We start from the raw sequence: 20,286 nt of genomic DNA, 5'->3' as shown, positions 1-20,286 counted from the left end.
ATGAATAGCTTCCTGTTTATCTCTAAATGGGTAAGTTAGTCAATATTGATTTGAGTGTTTTTTCCCTTCCACAGCTCAATGGTCAGTTCTGTTCAAGGAAATACATATCCCAGCCAGGCGTCAGTATATAGTCCTCCTCCTGCTGCTGCTACTGCTGATGTCACTATATACCAGAATGCAGGAACTAATATGTCCCATGTGCCAAACTATAGTTTAACATCATCAGCACTGCCTCAACCAGGAGGCAGTCAACAGCCACCTCAGCCACAGCAACCATATTCTCAGAAGGCTCTGCTATAGGATTTGGGATTCCTCTTTGATCTGCTAAATGCCACTGACAATGTTAGAGATTCTTTTGATATCTTAAGGTTTGTTTATCCTCAGCTTATAGGAATCTGTCGTGGTCAGCAAGTTCAAATATTCAAGATTATGTTGTCAAGAAGGTAGAACTCTCTTCAGTTTGCATTGACTTTTTAGAGGTTCTCCAACCCCCCCTCTCTCCCAAAGGAATGAAACTACTTACAACATTTAATTCTTTTCATCATATGAAAGAATTGATATAAGATTATTTGTCTCATAAAATTACCTGGTCTGCAAGAAGTCAAACTTAACAAAAATTGTTGTGGCAAATATTATGTACATATATTGCTGTGTAACTTCATTAGTGGCCATTTTTGAATCACAGTGGTGATCATGTGAATATATTTAACACTGTTAAATTAATTTACATTGCTATTTTATTTTAATCATGAACAACTACCATGTTTCATAATGTTTTGTGTAAATTTAAGGTAATTACACTATCCTTTTAAAGTGTAAGAGAACAAAGTTGTAGCATATTTACATGAAAGTATTATATTAGTGTTTTGGTTTTACATTAAACTGAACTTTCCTTTTACTGATTGTGAATTAAACATATGTACATTATGTCTTTCTGTAGCCTCTGCATACTACTAGCTGTCATCACACCAGCATACAGTAGCTAAATTTTTGGTGCAGTTATAACAAATAATGTTCCCTTTGAAACTTTTACATTTTGGCATGATATTTCAGAATATTGTGGGACCATGACACAAAATTAAGTTAGGATCATGTTCTTTATATCTTATTTTTAAAGAAATAATGCTGATTTACTTTTTCCTAGTTGAAGATAGTAATTAGGTTTATAAACTGTATACTGTGTTTATTGGTGGCAGTGACACCAAAGATAGAGGCAGTGGATAGAAATTTGTAAACTGGAAAGAAACCATAAATAACACTACATTCTCAAAGTCTCTTGTAATTATTTAGGATATTAAAAAATTGATTCATTTGCCTTATCTCACTACTAGTCTTTTAAATATGTCTTTAACGCATTGTATTTTTTAATTCTTCATTAAAATGGATATTAGCAGATGTTTCAAAGTAATCAATATTCCTGACTTTGCTTAACAGTTTGCATGTTTATTCTTATCTTTCAAACTGGGTTATGGGTTTGTTCTCTCTTTATGAAGTTCTAATAGAATTATATTGGCTTCCTATTCAGGAATTTTTCAATGAACACTTTTTTTTTAATCTACATGAAATATGTTTTCAACTGACATTTAAATCTTCTTAAATAGTTACAATTTTCTTGGTTGTGCTATACCATTATTTAACACTATTATTTAAACAACTGAAAAATTGAGCTCAGCATCATATTAAATGAGTTGATTTAACAAATTTCATACCATAAATGAAAATTTAATTTGTATTTTCTAAGACTATTATAATCAGATAACTTGTTTCTTTCCCTTTGGACAAATGATTCCATCTTTGGCAAGAAAACCTAATGGTGATCTAATTATAGTTTCAAATTTAAAGCACTGTCTTCAACGTAAGTGTTTTACCTGGTGTTGGTGTTTTCTTGACTTTAGAATATGTCGCCCTCAAATAGAAATTTTAAAATTTGAATTCAACCTTTAGATTAAAAAATTTATTATATTGTTTTTTGATCGGCATTGTCAAATCATAATCTTTATTTCATTTTGAATATTCTAGTTTAACTGATATACTTTCCCCTATCATACTATATTTTTCTCTTTGTCTTTTGATAAATTTCTGTTTACCAATGGCAAATGTATCATTTCCCCATTTTATTTTGATATTCTTCACGGTGTAAGATCAATTACATATTCTCTTATTTGCTTTTTGCCCTGTAAAAGTCAAAAGAATGGTAAAATGAAAAAAAAGACCCTTATTACAATGCATACCTATTATATTAGTGTGTTTATAAAGGTTTTAATGATGAATACTTAAAACTGACACATCAGTTTGTGCTTTTAATACCAGATGGAAAAATTCCAATGACAAGGAACCACTGGGTTTTCTTCTTTTTGATGACATGGCAAGGGCAGAAATAGGAAAGGACCAGTTAGCACAGTGATTTGTTCTGAAACTAGTGTACGAGCTGTACTTAAAAATATATTTCTTTAAAATATGACAGTCTTTTTTTTTAAGGAATGCAATTATTTATAAAATGAACTAATTAAAATGTGAATTTCTGTGAAGCAAGTTTGACGTCTTAGTTTATTTTCTTTATAAAGTTTGAGTGTGTATCTTCTATAAACCAGTGTCATCTAGTTGGAAATATTCAAGTTCATTTACTATCTAGCATAAATAGCCAACAAACCCCATGGCCAATAGGATGTCATAACAGAGCAATGCCCTTAGCCTAGGAACAATGCTGTGATTTGACAGTCGTTTCTAATTCTGTGGTCCTCTTCCACTTACCTGTCTCTCCTCAGTGAGGGATCTTTTTATGTGCCTAGACCAGGGGTGGGCAAACTTTTTGACTCGAGGGCCATTTTTTTTTTTTAGTTTTATTCGTTTCAAACGGGCCGGATCCGGCCCGAGGGCCGTAGTTTGCCCACAGCTGGCCTAGACATTTCCTTCTTTTTATTAAAAACTTCTGGAGCTTTGTTTCTATACCTCTTAATTTTTGTATTTAAAATACTTACTTGACAACTAATATTATTTTTGATATAGCTTTCATATATGACATATATAATTCAGCTTGAGAATATCTTTAGTCCAAAGCTTCAAGTTTATGTAAGACACATTATTGCCCTGTTCATGATAAACTATGAACTATAGTTTAAAATTTTCACTCTTGTATCATTTTCGTGTTGATTTTTTTTAATTCTTTGGGTGATTAACTGCTTATACCCCTTTGAATAAAATATATAGGAGAAACTTACCTAAATCTTAAAGGCCTATGACATACTCCTGTAAGTATCTACACTTGATCTTAGCCAAAAGGCCGAGAAGCGATACTTACCTAAATCTTAAAGGCCTATGACATACTCCTATAAGTATGTCATCTTTTATTTTAGAATCATGACTTGATTAAATGTTCTTGTCAAGTATCTAGATTATTTTCTATCCTATATGTAATGACATATGCCTCCTGGTTTTTAAGCAAAGCTATCTGAGTTTTATATATATTTTCTTAGTATGATCTTTCTTTAAAATTACAAAACTTAGTAAATTTGTCCTGAAGCTTTCCTAGCTTCCACAGTATATTTTTTTCTTACGATGTTCTAGAGCATTTTAAATCTCAATATTTAAAATCTTGAGGCACATGCAAGATTTAAAATCTATTTAAATATTTAAAATCTATCTCCTTGCTTAACAAAATACAAAATTTTATTGGCAACAACTTGTGGTCATACTGAATTTAGATGATTTTCAGGTTCTAGCTTATGCTTATACTTCCCACTACCATTATTGTCTGTTTGCTGCTTCTTATAGATGCAGAGAATTTCTGATAAGGATTATATATTAAATTAATAAGAATCAACAAACTCCTGAACAAAAGCAAAAAGTACTGGTTTTAATGATCTTTTGGTGATCAGAGACTCTTAAAAAATCATGTTAATTTTTTTTAAACAAGTTTATTTAAACAACATGACACTTGACTTGAAGGGAAAACTAGGATTAATTTTTTAGAGTAATTTATCTCTACTTAAAGACAGATTGCTCTACATTTAACAGCTACATACAAAAAAGTTATAAAATTGTTCGTGGTTTTAACAATGATAAATGAAAAGCATTAAAATTCTCCAATCAAACCAGGTATGCAAGAATTTTTATGATGTTCTTTTTTTTATTAAACTGAGAGCAAAATAACTTACTGTAATATAAAGATAAGAGCTGAATGATCATGCCACTAATGGAGAAAGGGGGTGTTTCACAGAACCAGTATTTTTCCCATCCCATCTCCATTTGATGTCAATCAAAACATACCATTGCCCATCTAGTTAAAAAAAATGCAAATGCTTGTGCATGTACATCAGTTACTTTATGTACGATAAAGGAATGGGAAAGGGGAAAATGAAAGAATAGAGAAAACTATACTCTAGCAGTCAGAAGTGTTGAAACCAAATTGCAATTTTCTACGGCTTTCCTTAGTTTCCTAAGTGTTGTATGCCTCTTAATTTAAACTGCACCACAGAACGAACCACCCTGAGGATAAATTTTCATTGATTTCCAGAGAAGAGAGTAAGGGACAAGGAGAAAGAAACATTGACCGGTTGCCTCTTGCATGTGCCTCAACTGGGGATTGAACCCACAACCTTCTGATGCATGGGATGATGCTGCAACCACCTGAGACACCTGGTCAAGGCAGAGAACTGGGTTTTAACCCAGACCCATCAAATGGGAATCTGACCTGCCTCATGACAAACCCTGTCGTTCTCAATAGGCTTTCCTTAGTTTCCTAAGTGTTGTATGCCTCTTAATTTAAACTGCACCACAGAACGAACCACCCTGAGGATAAATTTTCATTGATTTCCAGAGAAGCGAGTAAGGGACAAGGAGAAAGAGAAACGTTGACTGGTTGCCTCTTGCATGTGCCTCAACTGGGGATTGTACCCACAACCTTTTGATGCACGGGATGATGCTGCAACCACCTGAGACACCTGGTCAAGGCAGAGAACTGGGTTTTAGCCCAGATATATGTTTTGTCAAAAAAATATCTTGCTAATGTATGATCTTGGGCAGGTCCATCAATTTCACTGGGCCTTCTACTTATTTATAAACTGATGTCGTCAGTGTAACTACATGATCTTTCGTAGCTTGCAGAAATTCTGTGCTTCAGATCCTCTGCCTCTGTGTACCATGAATATCTGTGCCGTTCAGCCTGAATAGCTGACTGATGCCACTGAACTTACTCTCGTAGCTTAGAGGAGGAAAAGGCATGGGAATGGGGTTGAGGACTCTGGTACTGAAACTTGTGATTTCTAGCCAACCTCCTACAAGTAATCCAAAGGTAGTTTATTTTCAATAGTAAACTCTCAAGCCTTTCGTTTAGGTTTGATCCTACCAGGAACATCTGTATTTAAGGTACAAATACAAATTTGATAATGCTTTCACTTTCTTGGTGCTGATTTGGGAGAAACAAATAATTACAGCTCTGAAGCTGTTATGTTTTTGTATATTGCTTCAAGCTAAAGGAAGTAGGTAGCATCAGACTATGTGAAATTTTATTGTTCTTGATTTCTTGCAGGCAAAGAAGTACTCTTGGTCTTATTGACCTGATAATGGTGATAGAGGCACCATACTACAGCCATCCACAGTTTTCTAACACCTCAGGCAATCTGCTTAAGTGCAGACTGCCTGAGGTGTTAGAAAACCGTGGGAACCAGCAGTTTCCATCTTTGGTACTGGCTATGAGAGTCTTTCTGTAATATTCCAAAGAAGGTGCAAAGTCAGCATTGGCATTTTTTTCATCACAAATATTTGGCTTAGAAAAAATGCCATTAAATGTTGGCTAGTTAAAAGTTACTAATATAAGTAAACATTAACTAGCTAAAGAAAGGTTAGTTTTTTCCTAACCAACAACTTTTTTTTCTTACATGTTAGTTACATGTATTTATTATTTTACATCTATAATAATAAAAGCGTAATATGCTAATTAGATCGGACATCCTTCTGGACATCCTTCTGGATGGAGCTACGGCGGGCGGGGGCTGAGGCTGAGGCAGCTGCCTCGGTGGCAGGGGCCAAGCCCCTTGCACGAATTTCGTGCATTGGACCTCTGGTTTTTATATAATATAATTACCAGAATAAAATGTTTTTAATTTTCTTGTTTTACTTTAGAAAATTAGATACCGTGCTTGCAGTAAAAAAAATAAAAATAAAAATAGTTTCCTAAATTACTTTGTTATGTAATGGAATCTTATAAAGAAGGCTTTATCAGGTATTGACTAAAGTAAGCTTTTTTAGTAGAGGGGGAAAGACAAATTGCTTTCTAATTATCACTGGTTGTGTTATGTTCTCCCTGTGTAAGCGGGATAGTCACTTCCTTAGAATCTTTTTTGCTATCTCATAATAAATTTTTAAAGAATAATTCTAGGAATGAATCCTGGTTGGGTTTTACAACCCCCCTCCAGAAAAAAAAATGTTTTTTATGTCATAGTAAAGAACAATTTTGTGCTTCTACAGTTAATGTTCTTCTTAAAAGATTACTTAGATTCTAATTGGTCTTAGTGAAATGTTTTAATATCAAAACATCAGGATAATTTCATTCAGGTCATTGCCAAATACTGGTTTACTTGGGGTGGGGGAGGGGTGGTATAGCCACACCAGTGGATTCTCTTCAGGTTAAATTAAATATGTATTTGAAATATGAAGACTTCTGGTATCTGGAATGAAATTAAATTAGGCTGTAAGTTAAATTATTGTGCTTTTGCTTATTTCTCAAAACATAAGCCAAAGAGGATAGGTTAATAGTTAAAGGAGCTGTGTTTAGGTAATAATATATTTTAGCAGTCTTTTAAAAGGAAAACTTCTGAGATTAGAAACTCTGAAGTGCTATTTTCCATTTTCGACTAAGAGGTAAGTATCACTAAATTAAAATTAAGTAGCCTGGCCGTAGCCGGTTTGGCTCAGTGGATAGAGCGTCAGCCTGCGGACTGAAGGGTCCCAGGTTCGATTCCGGTCAGGGGCGTGTACCTTGGTTGCGGGCACATCCCCAGTGGGGGGTGTGCAGGAGGCAGCTGATCGATGTTTCTCTCTCATTGATGTTTCTAGCTCTCTATCCCTCTTCCTTCCTCTCTATAAAAAATCAATAAAATATATTTTAAAAAAATTAAGTAGCCTGATCTAAATTACTGTGTTTAATGTCTGTTGAAAGTGGTATTTCTGTGTTCTAAATATCACTGTGTTGTGCATAGTTGTGAAATTAAAAAAACCTTAAGGTTTATGGGGACAACAGGTATGGAGGCACAATATCAAAATTTCATCAATGACACACTTAACAATAAAGATTGGTACCTAATAAAAAGCACAGTTTTGCACATCTTAGATGGTTAATAAATACATGAGTCCTATATAATAAAAGCCTAATATACTAAGTGTCTGGTCATCCTGTCGGCTGTTCAATCAATCAAAGCGTAATATGCTAAGGCTGCTCAACTGCTTGCTATAATGTGCACTGACCACTAGGGGGCAGACGCTCAATGCAGGAGGGAGTGCAGCTCAGCAGAAGCCGGGCTCACTGCTGGTGAGCACAGCAGTGGTGGCGGGAGCCTCTCTCACCTCTCACCTCTGCGGCAATGCTAAGGATATTCGACTGCCATCAGTTGGACCCTCCCCTGAGTGGACAAATTTCGTGTACCGGGCCTCTAGTATTATAATAAATATGACACTTGACCTTGTAAAAGTCCTGAAGTGTGCCTAGTGAAGTGGCTGCTAGAAAGTTGTAACTCATGAGTTATTGTGAAGGTGGGAGGAAGGACTGCTGAAATTGGAGGTCAGGTTGTGACACTGGATGTGAGTGAGCTTAATTCAGCCTTGGCAGTGAACTGAGGGTATTGGTGCTGGTGGGAGTTGGTGTGTGTGTGTGTGTGTGTGTGTTGTGTTTTGTGTGTTCCTGCACAGCTCATTTCAGCTACGTACGGTTTTTTACATTTCACCTAATGTTTCTTCTGGACAAAATCTTGCACAAACTGAAATTTGCATTTTACTGATGTTTCCTAGTATATCAATCTGCAACATGTTTGTGTTTTCCAAACAAATATATAAAAACTGACTCTAAAAGTTATTTAGAGATGGAGAATGAGTTGCTACTCACCATTTGTTTCTAACTTTAGAAAAATACCTTTTTTAATTTTAAGCAATTGATAAGAATTAAGGACATCTAGAATATAAAATCTCCCTCTTATCAGATCTGAAAATATCCCAATTAAACAGGTGAGCACATTCAAAGAATTGTATATTTTGCTTAAATACAGCCTGTGAGAAATTATGCCTTAAAATCCTGCCCTCTCCCCACCCTCCTAAAAAAAAGTAAAGAGCAAAATTAATGATAATTTTCTGAGTTAAGTGGGCATAGATATTACATCATTATTTTCATTGATTTTTATTTAACTATTGATTTATTCTTTAATTTGCTTGACTTTTGAGTGTATACCAGATTTTCAAGGTTTACTAATTGCTTTCAAAATTTTTACATGTCATAAAATAAATATTGTAGGTATTTATTTAAATACCTTTATAAATCAGAAAATATGAATGCAGTTTATTTACAAATTTGTTTTGATATCAATAGATAAACTTACTAAGAAACAATAAAGAAACATACTAAATGTGCCCAGTCTTGACAAAATTTGATATAGGTATGTTATGAGGTCTTTTACACGTCTTACCTAATTTATGTTTCCTGAGTTTATTTGTAACCTAGTACTGAGAAGCATTTGAGTGACAATGTTGGACCAGTGATTAGAATGGCAGGCTAATACATAAACCTAACCAAAGTGCAGCATTTTGTTAATGGTTTATTGAATTTATTTATCACTAGAGGCCCGGTGCATGAATTCGTGCACCAGTGGGGTCCCTTGGCCTGGCCTGCGGGATTGGACTGAAACTGGCTCTCCAGCATCCCCTGAGGGGTCCCAGATTGTGAGGGTGCAGACCAGGCTGGACCCCACTGGTGTACGATAGGGGATGGGGAGGTTGGCCAGCCAGGGATGGACCACAGGAGGGCTCCAGGGCATGTCTGGCCTGTCTCGCTCAGTCCTGATAGGCTGGATCCCAGCAGCAAGCTAACCCACCAGTCGGAGCATCTGCCCCGTAGTGGTGAGTGCACATCATAGCAACCTGTCGACTGTCTGCCCCCTGGTGATCAGTGTACATAGCGAGTAGTGGTTGAGAGGCCTTAGCATATCATAGCATATTATGCTTTGATTGGTTGAACGGCCAACTGGTCGACTGGACACTTAGCATATTAGGCTTTTATTACATAGGACTAGAGGCCTGATGCATGAAATTCATGCAAGAGTAGGCCTTTCCCTGGCTGCCAGCACCAGCTTCCCTCTAGCACCTGGGACCCGGGCTTGCTTCCCTCCGGCTGCTGGCAGGCACCCAGGACCTGGGCTTCCCTCCGGCCCTGGCTTCATCCGGAAGGATGTCCGGTCTAATTAGCATATTATCCTTTTATTATTATAGATGGTTGCTTTATAGGAAGACACTCAGTCTGAATTTAGATTGCCTGGAGCATATCTCCTACTTCCCGTTGGTGGGTTCTGAGACTTCATCTGCTTATAAGCAGTGGGGCTTGCCTCATTCCAGCCTCAGAATGCCCCATGTGCTCTCCTGTTCTTTTGGAGAGTCGCAGAGATGAATCTACCTGTCTTCCCCCATTTGTACAACTTGCAGCTCCAGGTCACATTTTCTCTTAACCTGACCTATTGGAGGACTAACGTCTCACAGCTCCTCCCTCGCTCCAAAGCACCTTGTTAAGTAGTTTTCTGATTGCAGCCGGAAGCACCAAGGCTGAACTGAAACAGAGGCCCCAGGCAGGCTAGTTTGATGTCTGTTCAACATGATGCTTAAATTTGTTTACCTTTATTTCACAGAGAGGCTACACCTTGTATATTCACCTAGGGCAGTGGTCGGCAAACTCATTAGTCAACAGAGCCAAATATCAACAGTACAACGATTGAAATTTCTTTTGAGAGCCAAATTTTTTAAACTTAAACTATATAGGTAGGTACATTGTTATTAACTTAATTAGGGTACTCCTAAGGCTTAGGAAGAGCCACACTCAAGGGGCCAAAGAGCCGCATGTGGCTCGTGAGCCGCAGTTTGCCGACCACTGACCTAGGGAATCCAAAGCACCGTCCCATTGGACTGTTGAGGACTTGTAATGGAATAACAATTAAAGAACTGTATTATAAATCTGATTTAACTTGAATTTAAAACCTGAAGCAGTGTGAAAATAGTTTTTTGGTTAACTATCATTTTGATAAGACTATATTTCACTGTAGCTATTGTATCACATAAATTAGTATTATGTGTGCATTTAAATTTTTTTTAATGTAGCAATTAGAAAACAACATCACACATGTGCTTCACATTCTATTCCTATTGGACAGTGCTGATATAAGGCCTCCAGGACCTGACCATATAATTCTCAAGAATGTGCCTGGTGCGATGTGGCAGATAGACTCGAGTGGGGATCCCCCATGATCTCATCCTGCTGATGTTCATGCCTTTGTTTAATCCCGTTCCTTTAAATGCGGGCAGGACTCAAAACTTGCTATGGACTATTGTTCCTGTGTGTGTGCTATGTAGAGTCCGTCTTGCTAGGTGATGGAACTTGGGAGCAGACCCTTCCTGACATGCGTCTCTGGAGGAGAACCTGGCTCCGGCCACCATCTCCTGTGCAGCGGGTAGAGGACCCTGCTCAGCTGTGCCAGGCTCCTCACGCACAGAGACTGAGATAATACTGTGTGTTGTCCTAAGCCAGTGGTCGGCAAACTGCGGCTCGAGAGCCACATGCGGCTCTTTGGCCCCTTGAGTGTGGCTCTTCCACAAACTTAGAAGTACCCTAATTAAGTTAATAACAATGTACCTACCTATATAGTTTAAGTTTAAAAAATTTGGCTCTCAAAAGAAATTTCAATCATTGTACTGTTGATATTTGGCTCTGTTGACTAATGAGTTTGCCGACCACTGCCCTAGTCTAACTGTAGTGCTTCCCTTGGCGTTCTTTCTTAATCGTGAGGGTGGGGAGGACCTCTGCCCGAGTAGTTAGCGTTTACCCTCACACCACCACGGTCTATTCAGGAGGGTGCCTTTTCCAGGAACTGCCATCGGGGCTGGGATAACTGCAGTCTCTGTGCTTTGGGTCGGTAAGAGGAGAGTAGCTGTGAGCTGAGTCCAGCGAAGGGAGGCGCTTCTCCTCCCAGCCGGGGCCCCCGGCTCCTGGTGCACCTGTGCAGGGCAGCATGGCACTCTGGGGCCACAGAGCGGAGAATATTTGAATCCCCGTGGTTTTGAGGACTTTGGTGATGCTCACATTCCCCTCAATGACTTCTGCACATGGGCCATGAAGTTTCAATCACACTGTATGTGCATGCCCACACGTGGTAGTTTGTGGTATTTTGTGGAAGAGCCACACTCAAGGAGCCAAAGAGCCGCATGTGGCTCGCAAGCCGCAGTTTGCCGACCACTGCCCTAAGCCATTAAATGCGCTTTAATTTGTTACTCAGTAATGGGAAACAGAGCCTGGGAAAGTAGGGGGCCCTGTGGGACTATGGAAGCCTCGCAGGAGGAGTCTATTGGGAAGAGTGAAGCTTAGTCAGATATTTGGAGTGTCCTAGCCCCTTAACTAAACTGTTCTGGTCCTGCATAAGGTTTGGCTCAGGTTAGCTTACCTGCCTTGTTTTGGTTTCATGCGCACAGAACAATTTTTTTTAAAATATATATTTTATTGATTTTTTACAGAGAGGAAGGGAAAGGGATACAGAGTTAGAAACATCGATGAGAGAGAAACATCGATCAGCTGCCTCCTGCACACCTGCTACTGGGGATGTGCCCGCAACCAAGGTACATGCCCTTGACCGGAATCGAACCTGGGACCCTTCAGTCTGCAGGCCGACGCTCTATCCAGTGAGCCAAACCGGTTAGGATGCGCACAGAACAATTTGTTGATTTTTTATTTTTTTTTAATTTTTCAGTCCCTTTAATAAGGTGCTCTGTGGAGAGGGCAGAGTGGCAGGCAGGGGGTAGAGAAGATCCAATCAGTCCTCATCTGGCAGCTGGATCTTGCTGGGGTCAAAACGGTTGGATTCCATGATGGGAAGACCATGGGCCTCTCGGTATTTTACAAGCTTTTCAGCTTCCCGGAGAATAAGTCACGCAAAATACCCAAGTCTTCGAGGGTTTACCAGTTGCGCAATCCTCAACCGCCTAAGAAAGTCCTCTACGGCGCCCCGTCCGCCGGCCCCCGATTGACCCTACCGGCGTCCCGTTTCCCCTCTCTCACCTTCTCATAGAGGTTTTCGTCCTCGGGTTCTGGGTCCTCCTGCCAGTGCACTGTCCGTTCCGGCGCCCGCTTTCCCACCGCAGCGGACGGAGCGATGACAGCCCTAGCAGAGCTGGATTCCCAGCGAACCGGGGCAGCCAGGCGCCCTCACGTTGCCGCTGCTGCCAAAAGGCGGCGAGCGTACAAACCTAACAGTCCGGGCGCCATGACAGACAGTTGGGCAGGCCCAATTTGTTGATTATTACTTGCTCCCAGTGTAGGCCCCCTTCAGGGAGAGGAAGTTCAGGTTCATCAGACTTTTGGCGGTGAAGCCTCCAGTTTGCAGGATTTGTTTAACTGACCGCAGGCTCTTGGGACCTGGTTGAAATTGGCCTCATCCTGCTGCCTGGTTCCTGCTGACTATAGTTTTAATTAAATGCGGCATGAGGCAAACAGATTGATCCCAGCTTCTGTCAGGCACATTAACCATAGTGATCGATGGAATGTTAATATTCATGAAAATTTGCCAAAAACTAAGATGGTGTAGAAATAAAGGCTGGAAATTATCCTATTTAATAAAAGAGCAGTATGGAAATTAACTGTCACTTCATCACTCGGTCACTCTGTCACAAAATGGCGGCACCCAGTCCCCTCAGCCCCACCGCTGAAGTGTCAAAGCCTGTCACCACTCTGGCGGGCCAATCGCGGCAGTGTCCGGGCCTGTGGACCCGGCCGGGGGCCACAGGGGCAAGCAGGAAGGCATGACGCACCCACTCCGGCGGGCCGATGTAGCCTCGCTGCTCTGCTGCCACCGCTGTGGTGTCCAGGCCTGTCAGCCCCTCCATGAGGCTGAATGCTGCGTCCAGGGGGCACATGCAAGTGGGTGGGTACTTGACTCTGGGTCTTCTGGCTCAGGGGGACTTGATGCTATGTCTCTGTTTGTGCTGGCCAGCAGGTGGACATCCCCCGAGGAGTCCCAGACTGTGAGAGGGCATAGGCCAGGCTGAGGGACCCCCGAGTGCACAAATTTTTGTGCACCGGGCCTCTAGTCCTATATAATAAAAGCCTAGTATGCTAAGTGTCCGGTCATCCAGTGACCGGTCGACTGTTCAACCAATCAAAGCATAATATGCTACTGATATGCTAAGGCTGCTCAACTACTCGCTATGACATGCACTGCCCACCCGGGGGCAGACAGTTGACTGGTCAACCAGTTGCCCTGATGTGCACTGCCCACCAGGGGGCAGATGCTTTGACAGGTAGGTTAGCTTGCTGCTGGGGTCCAGCCAATCAGAACTTAGCAGGGTGGGCCAGACACGACCTGGAACCCCCCCGCGGTCCCTCCCCAGCCCTGATCGTGCACCAGTGGGGTCCCTCAGCCTGGTCTGTGCCCTCTTGCAATCCAGGACCCCTCGAGAGACGTCGGAGAGTCGGTTTCGGCTTGATCCCGCAAGCCACTCCCCTTGGGAGGGCGCCAGATGCTGGGCTCACGGCTGGCGAGCACTGCTGTGGCGGTGCAAGCCTCTCCCTGATCAGGACTGATTGGACATGAGCCCAAGGCAGGTGCAGTGGGGCCAGGATGAGTGGGAATGGCAGGTAGGAGCTGCAGGCAGTGTTGGACTGCGGGTTTTGTCCTGATCCCCACAGGCCACCCTGGGGGACCCCACCCATGCATGAATTCGTGCACCGGGCCTTTAGTTTAAAGATAATTCCTGTTTCTGCATATCTAGCAAGCAGAGACACTGACTTTTTTTCTAAACTACCTTTTCAAGGATGTTTATATTGCACACAGCCTCAGAAGACAGAGATGGTGTCTCCGTTTAGAACAAAGTGCAGGCAAGCTCACCGGTATAAAATATTGGGGTTCCTTAATCTCAGGGTTTCTCTTGTTTTGCAACTCACTCATGTGAAGGTGTCAGCTGACTGTCTTCTTTTACATTCCTGTGCTCAGGGAACTGGCACAAGAAAATGCTGATATTTTAGCTACTGCTAATGCTATAAATAATTCAGCCCTTAGTTTTGGACCCATGCATCCTGTATCTCTGTCAGCATTCATGGAATCGTGCAGGGCTCACTGTTAGCTTGCAAGTAAGGTAAAATCTCAGAGCCTTCATGTGACTGACACTTGTGTTGGATGATGATAATAAAGTTAAGACGTTTCTAGTGAAATCAAAATTAATCCATTTGTGACCAAACCTTTTCCAGAGTGGATTGGGTGCCCATGTTTTTCTACTCCGAGAGAAAAAGATGTGCTTGTTTTGCTGGATAAGATCACGCCATTTCTTTCCGAAGCGTCCTGTGTCAGTGAGGAGATCTTCCTAGGAGTGAGGTTATCTGGGGCAGCGACACCTTCTACACCAGCTTATTGCATTAACCTCTCCTGGGCTTCGGTTATCCATAATACTAAAAGCATAATATGCTAATTAGACCGGACAGCCGAACAACCTCCGGATTTCCTTCTGGACGACCTTCCAGATGAAGCCGGGCCTGTGAGGGCTGAGGCAAGCCGCAGCAGCTGCAAGGGCCTAGCCCCTTGCACAAATTTCGTGCATCGAGCCTCTAGTATCATCTATAAAATGAAAGAATTAATGTCATTTGCAGCTACAGCGCTTCCAGGCAATGTGAAAACACCACTTCAACTTGGTGTATTAACAGGCACTTACATTGTACTTACTGTGGGACAGATACCACTCTAAATGCTTTTCAAATAACTCACTCAAACTAGGGGGATGTTATAGGAGAGGAAAAAGGGGCAGAGAGTTTAAAAACTTGCCAAGGTCATCCAGCTAGAAAGTGGCGGAGCTGGGTTCATATCCAGGTAAAGTTCGTGTTCTCACCCACTCTGCTGTACTGCTTTCTGCTTGTTATTGGGAAATGATTCCCTCCCTACCTGAGAACGCTGGAAGCCACAGGGGAGAATGAGAATGAGGCAGGTGCCTGCTCTCCAGAATCTTCACACTAGGAGAATTTTGTGCTCCTGTGTGTGTGTCTTCCACAGGAGGACTCCCAGGTCATCATTCGTGCGTGAGAATAACACATTAGGATACAAAAGCATACACTTTCAGGTTAAGCAATTGGTTCCAGGTTTTTAACTGATTTAAATTATTTAAATAAACCTTAACATTCTAATCTGGGGACTATGGAGACATACTTAGCCAAAGGGTTACCTAATTGATGCCCAAGGTTAATAAAATTCCAGAAATTAAATAGTTATACTGAATCATTTTCCTGAACACTTTTACTCAACTCAAATCTCCTTATCTCTGTGAGCTTCTTGAAGATAATAATGGGATATTTTTCACATTTGTATCTGTATTGTCCTAGAATAATATTTTTTCAATGTATTCACTTACTAGTAAGTGCTGAGTGAATGATCAATTCAGCTTTATTGTATGCAAGATGATTCTCCACAGAGCTCTATGTATCTGTCAGGGCCCTGGCAAGAAGCAGAATTACACTCAGGAGGTTCACCTGAACATGCTTTTGTGAAAGAACTATTTCCTGAGGACTAAAGGGACAAACACCTGCGACTGTCATGACTCCTAGGCCTAAGGGGCAGCTGTTTAGAGTTACACAGCAACTGCTTGGAGCCCAGCGGGAGCTGGGGTTTAAGGAGAGGGACAGAGTGACAGAGCTGTAACTAGCACAGCAGGCAGGACAGAGGACAAGGGGACAAATATCTCAGGGTCTCCTGCTGCCAATCCTCATTGGATGAACCCAACTGAAATACCAAGTGATGGAGAATGCATCTAGGGGTAGTGGGACAAAAGGAAAAGAGCCAGTATCCTAGGACAATATCTGGACATGTCTTAGTCCAGGCTACTAAACAATACCATAGACTGGCTGGCTTATGACCAACAGAAATTTATTTCTCACCATTCTGGAAGCCTAGAGGCCCAAGGTCAAGGTGCTGGCAGTTCTAGTGTCTGGTGAGAAGCCAAACTTGCTGGTTTGTAAACCTTACGTAGCAGAATGAAGCGGTAGGCAACGCTTTGAGCCTCTTTTATAAAGGCACCTCCCCAGAGCTCCACCGCCTGATACCATCACAGTGGTGGTTAGGTTTCAACATGAATTTGGAGGGGGGGGGGCCACAAACATTCATTCTGTAGCAGGACTGCAGCATGTACTGTCACCTAATGCAATTTGATTTGCCACCTGCAAATATAACTAAAATCTTCCTCTATCAAATATGCATATTTTATGAAAAGCCAACATGTTCTAGGTGTTTTCAAGTGAATTGTTTCATATTAACATGACTAAGACTTTACATAAAGTACTGAATTAAAATTATCAGTAGGTGGTGCTGCTGAGATTAAATCCTGAAAAATCTAAAATAGACATTTAACTTAAGATTTCGTAGGATTCAGACAGGTCATTTGGGAAAGATAGGGTAGTCAATTTATAACTCACTGTTTTTCATGACATTTGTAAAGCATTACTTTTTATAATTTTGATTTACTTAATAGATGGAATATTCTGGACTTGCCCAACAATCAAAGCAGCAGCAACTGATGTATCTTTACAGAATCGGAAAGATGGGCCTGCTATAGAACATATTAGGGACAATTTTCTGACATGCTGTATTGGGAGGGTGACTATTGCCTTCTTGCTCTAATTAACTTTTAGAGAGATAGGTAATAAATCATGGGCGTGTGTTGAGATTTCAAAAGCGATTCCATTTCCTGGAGAAGAGAACTACTTGCAAGGAACTTCACAGCTTTATATTCTGTTAGCATCATCTCATGAGACAAAAATGAGCAATGACTTGATGACACTGGGAGGTACCACTTTCCTGTAAAACCCCAGCAAACAGAGATCGTAATAGGCCCATAAAAATCATGGCATTTAAAAATATCTAACCTAGCATGGATTGTAATGATGCTTCAGTCTTCTGTTCCCCAAATTACATCACGGGGTTAACTGGTAGAATACAGATCCCCAGGCCATTTCTGATTCTGTTGATCTGGGACAGGACCGGGAATCTTTAACAAGTACCCCAAGTGATCTGCATGGTCACATTAGTTTGGGAAACGATGATACTGTGCAACTTCCTTCTGATCTAAGTTTCCATAAGCACTTGGCCCTCGCCTTCTGGAGTCACACTCACCTTTGAAAAGGTGAAGAATGGCACGGGCCCTCCCCGCAGAAATATGTTCCTACACAGAGTTTTACATGTAATTTTTGGCGCTTCAGAGACTCTTTGGTATCCTAGCTCACGAACCCCTGTCCTATTGAATCAATTTGAAACTACCAAGCCTACATTTTAAGTCTTCATAATCTTTTAAAAAATATTTTTATTGATTTTAGAGAGAACAAGGGAGAGGGAGAGATAGAAACATCAATGATGAATCATTCGATCGGCTGCCTCCTACGTGCCCCCTGTTGGGAATTAAGCTTGTAACCCAGGCATGTGCACTGACAGGGAATTGAACCATGGACCTCTTGGTACATGGGTTGAAGTTCAACCACTGAGCCACACTGGCCGGGCAAGTCCTCATAATCTTGGTCCACCCTTGATCAAGTCTTTGTCCACTATGCCCATCATAGTCAGGAGCTATGGAGATGAATAGATTTTACCATTCATATTCCTGGACACATAAAAAAATAAAATCCAGGGACCTGTATGAGTTCTTAACAACACAGAATATAGTTTAAGAAAATGCTCAGACAAAATTTCATAGTTTGAGGTCATTGGCATCTTCCAGAAAAAAACAAAAGTAGACTGTATTGATCTGTCAAGGTTCGTGTTTAAATTTATTTTATTTTCAAAGCTAAGCCTCTCGTTTGGGGTATATTATACCACATTAAACGTCATTCCTGCAGCACAGGAGCTCACAGTCTTCCAGAAAAACATCCTTCAGCATCAGGCCTGATTCCACCAGCAGGTATATTGTTAAGTCACTCAAAGGTGTTTTTGTTTGTTTTTTATTGATATTAGAAGAAGGGAGGGATGAAGGGGGAGGGGAGAGAGAGAGAGGGAGAGAGAGAGAGACATCGATGTAAGAGAGAAACATCAATCAGTTGCCTCCCATATGTGCCCCTACCAAGGATTGAACCCGAAACCCAGGTATGTGCCCTGACTGGGAATTGAACCTGCCCCACCTCTTGGTGTATATAATGATGGTCCAACCAGCTGAGCCACCTGGCCAGGGCTCAAAGGTTTTTAATGACTGACACTAATAGGTTTGTTACTAGACTGAGTTGGTTTATCAGCAGTTTGATAATGACTGTAATGTAAGTTCAAAGTATTACAAAAGAAGGTCATATAGATGAAATACCTTAGGTCAGATCCTAAATAGATGTTAAAAATAGAAGTCATATCTAGCCCATTACCTCTGTGGGGGTGATTTAACCATTACATTTTGTTTACTTCTGTATTTAGTGTAGTGATTAGCTATTTACATGAAATTGATTGATCCAAGCTTAAGTAATATAGGAAAAATAACTCAAAGTGACAAGACACATGTGGTTTTTATTTTTATTTTTTTATTTTTTTTAAATATATTTTATTGATTTTTTACAGAGAGGAAGGGAGAGAGATAGAGAGTTAGAAACATGGATGAGAGAGAAACATCCATCAGCTGCCTCCCGCACACCTCCTACTGGGGATGTGCCCGCAACCCAGGTACATGCCCTTGACCGGAATCGAACCTGGGACCTTTCAGTCCGCAGGACGACGCTCTATCCACTGAGCCAAACCGGTTTTGGCAACACATGTGGTTTTTAAAAATATGTTTTTATTGATTTTAGAGAGAGGAAGAGAGAGAAACATCAACGATGAGAGAGAATTATTGATCAGCTGCCTCCTGCATGCCCCCTTTTGGGGATCGAGCCTGAAACCTGGACATGTGCCCTGATTTCCTGGTTCGTGAGCCACACCTGCAGGGCAATCCACACCTGCCGGGCACTGAGCCACACCTGCCAGGAATCCACATGGTTTTGGAAACACCCGCAATCAGTTTCAGCTGTAAACATTTTTATTTAATTCCCAGTGTCGCAGTTTAGCAATAGCACGTAGTTGACAATGGAATGCAGCCGGTGTTTGAGCACTAGTAGCTCTCATAGTGACTAAGTGGACAGGAAAGGGCATGCATAGCAGGCCTGACTGCTGTTTTTGAAAGTCATGTTGACAAGATTGGCCTTTGGCTGGCATTTGGGAACTTGGATTTTGGGAGGGTTCCACCATTCCCAGCACTGATAAGAGTGGCTCACTGTGTCCAAACTGTTTGCACAAACAATGTGGTTTATCCTGAACACCTGGTTTCCTTCAGGGAGTGTGGAATTTGGGTACCTGACAGGCAAAGAGTGCTTACATGGTCAATAAAAGCCCCAGGCACTAAGTCTAATGAACTTTCCTGGTTGGCAACATGTCACATGTCACAGCTTGTTGCTAGGGAAATTAAACTCAGCCTACGTCACTCTATTGGGAGAAGACTTTTGGAAGCTTGTACCTGGTTTCCCCTGGACTTTACCTCATGCACCTTCTCCCTTTGCTGATTTCGTGTGGTGTCCTTTTGGTGTAATAAATCATAGCCAGGAGTACGGTACGCTGAGCCCTGTGGGTCCTGCTGGTGAATCATCAAAACTAGGGTGGGGGTGTTGGGGTTTCTGCAACACAGCAAGATACTGTCACTGCTTTTAAGGAAGTCATAGCTGTGTGAGGAATAAAAACACCTACATTTAAAAGTACAGCACAGGTAGGATTTAGTACAGTATCATATTAAGTACTATAAGAAGAGGTAGGGACTAATGTTGCTCGCAGCTGGGAAGTTTGATATAGTCTTTAGTCATTTCAATGGGGCAACTTTGTTGAAATAATCTATAATAATTAAAGCATAATATGCTAATTAGACCGGACAGCTGAATGACCTTCCGGATGTCATTCCAGACGTCCTTCTGGATGAAGCCGTGGCAGCGGGGGCCAAGACAGAGGCAGTTAGGGGCTATCAGGCAGGCAGGCAGAGTGGTCAGGGGCAATCAGGCAGACAGGTGAGTGGTTAGGGGTGATCAGGCAG

At 41.3% G+C, this 20,286-nt stretch overlaps 1 protein-coding gene across 2 annotated transcripts in view; it reads left to right on the top strand.

The window, feature by feature from the left end:
- Nucleotides 1–1,398, top strand: part of STAM (signal transducing adaptor molecule (SH3 domain and ITAM motif) 1) — a 34,435-nt gene extending 33,037 nt beyond the window's left edge. For both annotated transcript variants that reach the window (XM_005868448.2, XM_014541398.1), the window contains exon 12: nt 75–1,398. In XM_005868448.2, coding sequence (XP_005868510.2) covers nt 75–300 — 226 coding nt within the window. In that variant the 3' untranslated portion in view covers nt 301–1,398. The remainder of the gene's footprint in view (nt 1–74) is intronic.
- Nucleotides 1,399–20,286: the final 18,888 nt, after the last annotated feature.

Source organism: Myotis brandtii, unplaced genomic scaffold (assembly GCF_000412655.1).
Source record: "Myotis brandtii unplaced genomic scaffold, ASM41265v1 scaffold269, whole genome shotgun sequence".
In the NCBI taxonomy this organism is placed as follows: domain Eukaryota; kingdom Metazoa; phylum Chordata; class Mammalia; order Chiroptera; family Vespertilionidae; genus Myotis; species Myotis brandtii.
The sequence above is the reverse complement of the archived record's forward strand: the minus strand, read 5'-3'. Positions and strand labels throughout refer to the sequence as shown.